Source organism: Lycium barbarum, chromosome 7 (genome assembly GCF_019175385.1).
Source record: "Lycium barbarum isolate Lr01 chromosome 7, ASM1917538v2, whole genome shotgun sequence".
NCBI classification, from domain to species: Eukaryota; Viridiplantae; Streptophyta; class Magnoliopsida; order Solanales; family Solanaceae; genus Lycium; species Lycium barbarum.
In genome coordinates, this window is record NC_083343.1 from 99,049,030 (window position 1) to 99,056,856 (window position 7,827).

Consider the following 7,827-nt stretch of genomic DNA (forward strand, 5'->3'; position numbering starts at 1 on the left):
AATGCGTCATACCCTTGCTTTTTTTTTTTCCATCCGCCATAGCCCACACACCTAATTTCAATTCCTGTAATTTTAATAATTCATCAGTTTCAGTTCTTTCCAGAATTCTCTAGTCAGTCATCTCAACAAACCAACTTCTCAAAACCAGAACTCTCTAGTCATATCTAATCATGTATTCCTTCTATGCTTCACTCGAATTCCCTCGATCCATCTTCTCACCTGTCTTCCAAATCCTATATATACCCACATTTCATTATCCTTGTCAACATCCAAAGAAAAACAAGCACAAAAGATTCTTCGTAAAACTCTCCAAAAACATCAAGTCTTTGTTTCTTGAATTTTTTCAATCTCTGTCATGGCTAAAACTGAAGGAAAGGCAATTGGCATTGACCTTGGCACAACTTACAGTTGTGTTGGTGTATGGCAAAACGATCGTGTAGAAATAATTCCAAATGATCAAGGCAACAGAACAACTCCATCATACGTAGCATTCACAGATACTGAAAGACTTATTGGTAATGCAGCTAAAAACCAAGTGGCAATGAACCCAACAAACACTGTTTTCGATGCTAAACGTCTTATTGGTCGACGTTTTTCTGACACTACAGTACAGGCAGACATGAAACATTGGCCATTTAAGGTTGTTCCAGGACCTGGTGACAAGCCTATGATTGTTGTGAATTTTAAAGGTGAAGAGAAACAGTTTGCTCCTGAGGAAATTTCTTCTATGGTTTTGATAAAGATGAAGGAAACTGCTGAAGCTTTCTTGGGACAAAATGTGAAGAATGCTGTGGTTACTGTTCCAGCATACTTTAATGATTCTCAGAGACAAGCTACTAAAGATGCAGGGGCTATTGCAGGTACGGGTGTTTGTTATTTCTTGTACTTCGGTTATCGTATTATTTGGCTTAGCTATTGTTACTGTTCTTTTCTTTCATAATGCTTTTCATATTATTTGTCTTGGCTTCTTTATTTTTGTATTTTTTTTTTCTAAAATTGCTTTGAATTGCTTTCCTTGAACCGAATGGCTTGCTTTTCATATTATTTGTCATGACTTTTTTAATTTACTTTCGCATTTTCTTTTCTTAAAACTGCTTTGAATTGCTTTGCTTGAGGCAAGTGTTTATCGAAAACAACCTCTTTATCTCCATACTCTTTACTTCCATAGAATAGGATAAGGTCTGTGTGTATACAACCTTCCCTAGATCACACTTGTGGGGTTTCATTGGGTATGTTATTGTTCTTGACTTGTCCCAAAGTTACTTGAGCTGAATGGGCTAAAAGGTGGGTCATAACTCAACCCACTCAATTCTATACTAAGTGTTTTTTTTTTTTTTAATTTGTTCTTTTATAATTTATTAGTATTTAATAAAACTATTCTTTTTCTTTATTATTATGGCTCTATATAACACATCAAATTAAAAAAAAAAAAACTTTTTGGAAGTATTTTCACAAGATTTGTCATGCATCAATAATTTGGGCTAAACTGGATTGGGTTGAGCTAATAAATGGGCGGGTCAATGACCATGAATGGGTTGGGAGGTTATGTTTTAATGGGCTAATTTTGTCACTCCTAATTGCAGGGTTGAATGTAATGAGGATTATTAATGAGCCAACTGCAGCTGCAATTGCTTATGGTTTGGACAAGAAGGCTTCATCAAAGGGTGGTGAAAAGAATGTTTTGATCTTTGATCTTGGTGGTGGAACTTTTGATGTTTCACTGCTTACAATTGAAGAAGGGATTTTTGAAGTCAAAGCCACTGCTGGTGACACACATTTAGGTGGTGAAGATTTTGACAACAGGCTTGTGAACCATTTTGTGCAAGAATTCAAGAGGAAGAACAAGAAAGACATTAGCAGTAATGCAAGGGCTTTGAGGAGGCTGAGGACTGCTTGTGAGAGGGCTAAGAGGACTTTGTCGTCGACTTCTCAGACAACAATTGAGATCGATTCCCTCTATGAAGGGATCGATTTCTATGCTACGATTACAAGAGCAAGATTTGAGGAATTGAACATAGATTTGTTCAGGAAATGTATGGAACCAGTGGAGAAATGTTTGAGGGATGCCAAGATTGACAAGAGCCAAGTTCATGATGTGGTTCTTGTTGGTGGTTCGACTAGGATTCCGAAAGTTCAGCAACTTTTACAAGATTTCTTTAATGGTAAGGAGCTTTGCAAGAGTATTAATCCGGACGAGGCTGTGGCTTATGGAGCTGCAGTTCAAGCAGCAATTTTGAGTGGAGAAGGTGATCAAAAGGTTCAAGATTTGCTGCTTCTTGATGTCACTCCTCTAAGTCTTGGTATTGAAACTGCTGGTGGTGTGATGACAACCTTAATTCCAAGAAACACTACCATTCCGACCAAGAAAGAACAGATTTTTTCCACCTACTCAGACAATCAACCAGGTGTACTAATTCAGGTGTATGAAGGAGAGAGATCCTTAACCAAGGACAACAACCTTCTTGGTAAATTTGAGCTAAAGGGTATCCCACCGGCACCAAGAGGGGTCCCACAGATCAATGTCTGTTTCGACATTGATGCAAATGGTATTCTTAATGTGTCAGCTGAAGACAAGACTGCTGGTGTGAAGAACAAGATTACTATTACAAATGACAGGGGAAGGTTGAGTAAAGAAGAGATTGAGAAAATGGTTCAAGAAGCCGAGAGATACAAGGCTGAGGATGAGGTAATGAAGAAGAAAGTGGAGGCGAAAAACGCGTTAGAGAACTATGCATATAACATGAGGAATACTGTTAAGGATGAGAAAATTTCTGGGAAGTTGGATCCTTCAGAGAAGCAGAAGATTGAGAAGGCTGTTGATGAAACAATTGAATGGTTGGACAGGAACCAACTGGCTGAAGTAGATGAATTTGAAGACAAATTGAAGGAGTTGGAGAATTTGTGCAATCCAATTATTGCAAAAATGTATCAAGGTGGTGCAGGTGGAGATGTGCCAATGGGTGACACTGGAGCTGGTTATGGGAAGGCAGGATCTGGAAATAGTGGTGCAGGGCCAAAAATTGAGGAAGTTGATTAAAGATTGAGTAATTGTATTGATGTTGTCACTACTTTTAGGCAAAAGCAAATAAGCACTAGCGTAGGTGAGTGCAAGTGTGAAAAGAAAAATGTATTTGTGAGGCAAGCGTGAGAGATCAACTATTGTGACAGCCATGTAGACTTCTCTTTTTCTGTTTTGTATTGTAACTAATAAAGGTGCACCCTTTCTTTTTTTCTTTAAGGATCTTGAAAATGCTTGTGTCTACTTATTTGTGCTATGAAAAATGAATAATTGTGAACACCATAACAGCAGTAAGGACGACCCAAAGCAATTGGACATCTTTTAATAAAAGCGGATCAATTGAAAAATCATAATTCCACTGGTTCCTCAAGACCTTTCAAGTACTCTGGATCCAGGTTTAAGGCCTAATATTGGACAACAATATTATGCTGCTCATTGAAAGTGACGATTTTATAGTCGACTCTAACTAGCTCGGGATAGATAATTGTTGTTTGTTGCATTCATGTAAAGGATAAAAAAAATATAGGGATTCTTTAGTTTATGGACCTTTAGATAAACTTAATTACCAGCGGTAGCTCAAATATACAAAACCTATTTAGTGACATGTATATTATACGTATTGTATATGTGTATTAAGTTTAAATATACGAAACTTATACATTTGCTAGTTATTTTGTAAACTAGATCACCCACAGGTATTGGGCCCCGTAATTTCCCAAAATATATGTAAGATCAGGGGAGAGAATCTCAATTGAAAGTTGAACTGACTAACTTAGACGATGATATCTCAGCATTTTTAACTCTTCAGTCTAAGTATAAACCATTTTAAAGCTGCATGATCAGAAGATTTGTGAGGTCCTACTTGTGTGCCACTGAGGAAACATTTCTAAGACTTTTGTTTAGAGGAGTATGAAGGCAGCATCATATTCTCTTGGATTGCTGAAAATTAATCAAATAATTATTGATCATTACAGTCCCAAGACACTTGCTTAAAAGAAAATGAGAGCATCATATTCGCTTGAATTAACCATCAAAATTAATAAATGATGGAATTTCCCTTTTTCGCTCACTCCAAATCTGAGTAGATTTGCCGGTTTTCCTCGCTAAGAATCAAGTGGTATTAGTAGTATTTGCAAGGATCTATCATTTCAGCTAAGTAGAAAATATTCCTTGAACCAACTGGGACTTATCAGATAAGGGGATTCTTGATTAGACTACCTTAATTAAAGGACAACATTTAAAGGAGGATTCCAAATGTTTTGACTAAGGAATTTTGGCTTCTGCTCATTTTCACAAACACAATTGCTTAGATGAGTATATTTGGAATCACAGTCCTTTTAGTTCAAGGAACGGTCTCTCATGTACAAATAACAATAATAACTATATCTCAGTCTCAATTCTCAAACAAAAATAGTCAAAGTCATGTGTTTCTATCAAATTAAAGAATACAAAAAACATGTCTATTATATACTATGTTTATCCATTACTCCTGGTTAAGTAATACATATTCTTACTTTAAAATGTAACTATTTAGATTAAATTATCAATTAGTTTAGTATAAACACCACGTAGGAAGAGATAATATCTCAGATGATCACTCAACTATGAGTGTTTCACTCATAAAGTCACTCATATTTGTTTTCTAACCAGAAAGTCACTCAACTATTGGTGGTTCATTTACAAAGTCACTGGACCTATTTATGTGATTTTTTAATTGCATTTTGTTGTTTTATTTAAAGCCAAAATTGTAAAAAATATACAAGTACACATTTTAACCATTTTATTGATCTGCCCACTTGAATCGTACCACTAAAAATATATTGATCAAGACCTTTTATTTTACTCTCATTCCCTCCTAAATAGATTCTATTGAAAGTGAATTAGACTCTATAGTTTCTAATCACACTTGGGACTTGCATGATTTGCCTAAAGGTTCTAGACCCATAAGTAGCAAGTGGATATTTAAAAAGAAATTGAGACCTGATGGTGCAATTGATAAATATAAGGCTAGACTTGTAATTAGGGGCTTTACCCAAAAGCAAGGTGTTGATTACTTTGATACTTATTCTCCTATGACTAAAACATCGACCATTAGAACTCTTATTAATTGCCTTAACAGCTATTCATAGTTTAGTGGTACACCAAATGGATGTTAAAATGGCTTTTCTAAATGGTGATTTAGAGGAAGAGATCTATATGACTCAACCTGAAGGTTTTGTGGTCTCTGGACAGGAAGATAAAGTATGCAAATTGAGAAAGTCTTTGTATGAGTAACGACCCTCTCGGTCGTTATAGAAAATATAGGATCACCCTACCAAATAGAACCTTCCCAAGGGTAGAACGAGCCAATAGAAACTCGAGTGTATAAGTCTAAGAACTGAAAACTTGGCTTGTGTGTAATTATTGTTTGTTTGTGTTTAGTCCATTAGGGGGGAGGGGGTGACGTAGGGAATTAGAAGTCCGTTGGGAATTTCGAGGCCACGGGTGAGTTCGTATGGTGTTTGTATATCAATGTGCATGTTTTGTTTGTGTTTGTGAGGCCTCGGATGAAGTGTTGGGTGGTAGAGTTGAAAAATTATGAAATTAGCGAGCTTACTAGCTCAGTGGCATTGCTGCGGCGGGGTATGTACAGCTGCGGCTGGGCCGCTGTAGCGGAGACCCTCACACCGCCGCGGTCATCTGGGGATAAGGGGTGTCTGCTATAGCGAGCACATGACCACTGTAGCGGGACCGCTGCAGCGGGAATAGGCTCGCCACAGTGGAGGGATAGATTTGGTTTGGTCCGCTAAGGCGGGCACTTGCCCGCTATAGCGGGACCGCTGCAGCGACGGGTGGACCGTCGCAGTGGTCGACGGGGACAAAATCTCAATTTTTAAACACTTAGTTCCGAATTCTTTATTCATAAACCTGCAAAACAGTTCCCCACAAGAACCTAGGGCGAAATTCTAAGCTAGGGAAAGAATATCCTTGAGAGGTAAGTCTCAACCATTCCTTCCCATCATGACGCTTTCATCTTTATGATTATCATCCCTTTTATGAGTCTACAATGGTGAATTGGGAGTAGTAACCCTAGAACTTAATATACTTTCAATAGTTGGTGGGTTATGAATATTATTATGTGTTATTCATCTAATAGCTTGGGTTATCACCTTCTAGTTAAGAATTGAACCATTAGAGACATGAACTAAGTGAATGGAGACTTAGGGTTTCATAAAAAATGGTAGCTTGACCATGGAAATTGCTTGTAATAGATGATTTGATTAAATAGCCCTGTAAATTGATGATTTATTCAAGGTTGTTAAGGCCAATGATTATATTGATTCCACCTAGAAATCATTCACCCATTAGAATAGGGCAAAAGGAAGAGTATTCTTTGAATTGATTTTGTGACTAGAGTGATTGTGACTTCGTTAGTATCTAAATTGTTAGACTTTGAGCATTCCGAGGCTTTACGGAAGGGAAGGCTATAGCGGAGTAATTTGCATTGTTCCAGCTCTACAGTTGAGGTAGGTTACGGTCTACTTGAGTTAGACTTTGATTAATTGATCGTATGTGTTGTGAAACTGATAGGAGAAAGCATGTCTAGTCTTTAAGCATAATGTGTGGTTGAAATTCCTATATGCTATTGATTGAGTGATTATGTGGTCTTCGTGCCACTATTCGATATGTTGGGACCTACAGGTTGATGATGTTGTGGTGAGAAGTTAATATGATCTTCTTGGTGAAATTGAGGTACAAAATAATAAATCGATTATTGAAAGCGATGTGACAATAAATATGAATATATATATATATGAAAAGGCTCATTTGACCGGGAGTGAGGATGAGCTCATTTGATCGGGAGTGAGGATGAGACCTAAATATGAACAGGCATATTTGACCGGGGGTGAGAATGTTGCCTAGTTGTGAGCTCGGGTCCGAGGAGTGAACCAGGAACGAGTGGTACATGGACACCATAGGTCCCCTGCAAGTCATGAATACTGGGCAATGACACCAGTTAGCAGGTGTGTACAGTGTGTATTTGGTCGTTGTTGGTAGACTTATTTTCGTTGTTTGCTTCCGTTGACTTGATTCTTGATATCATTGGGTGACTTGATTGTTAATATCCTTGGTTGACTTGTTGTTGGGTTATTTGATTATGTGTTGTTGAGTGGTCTGTCGATTTTATGATTCAAGCATGATACTAATCTTAGTCGGCCTATGATATCTACCGGTACATAGTGTTTGTACTCATACTGTCACACCCCGAACCATGGCCTACGAGAAACACGACACTCAGTGCCTTACTGCATGTGACCGAGCGAACCACATGGCTTGTTGAATCATCATGAGGCATACATGAGCGGAATATAACATGAAACAGGATGGGCTTTACGAAAACACATGAAGTCATAATAACTAATAAAATACTCATTTAAAACACGAATGCGAAAATACCATAAATTAAACCAAAGATGGCTAAACAACTCTAAATATCTGACATAACATAATTGACTGGTCTAGTCTATGAAACCTCTATCATGAGTCTGAAATGGAAATCATAATTGCTGGGACAAGGCCCCCAGCATACCTTTAATGCATAAACTACTATAGGATAAATGACTGACTAAACCCTGAAGGAGAAGGGGCTTACCAATATGCTAATACGAGCAAATCCTACAGAGCAGATGTGTCATACTGTAATTCCGTGCCTACATCGTAAAATGCAGGCCCCGACAATAAAAGGGGACTTCGGCACATTGAATGTACTGGTATGTAAAGCAACTAGAGCTAGGCATAAATACCGAAAACTGAAAAACCGAACCGAA

General features: G+C 37.7%; 1 protein-coding gene across 1 annotated transcript; it reads left to right on the plus strand.

The window, feature by feature from the left end:
• Nucleotides 1–216: 216 nt before the first annotated feature.
• LOC132603624 (heat shock 70 kDa protein-like) lies at nucleotides 217–3,238 on the plus strand. The gene is made up of 2 exons (XM_060316757.1): nucleotides 217–860; nucleotides 1,584–3,238. The coding sequence occupies exons 1-2, from the start codon at nucleotides 356–358 to the stop codon at nucleotides 3,035–3,037; spliced, it is 1,959 nt and encodes a 652-aa protein (XP_060172740.1). The 5' UTR covers nucleotides 217–355; the 3' UTR covers nucleotides 3,038–3,238.
• The last annotated feature ends 4,589 nt before the right edge of the window (nucleotides 3,239–7,827 follow it).

Excerpts from the sequence above, each read along its gene's own strand:
- LOC132603624 (XM_060316757.1), top strand. The coding sequence starts at position 356 with ATGGCTAAAACTGAAGGAAAGGCAATTGGCATTGACCTTGGCACAACT. Across the intron at positions 861-1,583 it reads AGATGCAGGGGCTATTGCAG|GGTTGAATGTAATGAGGATT; the intron begins GTACGGGTGTTT and ends TCCTAATTGCAG.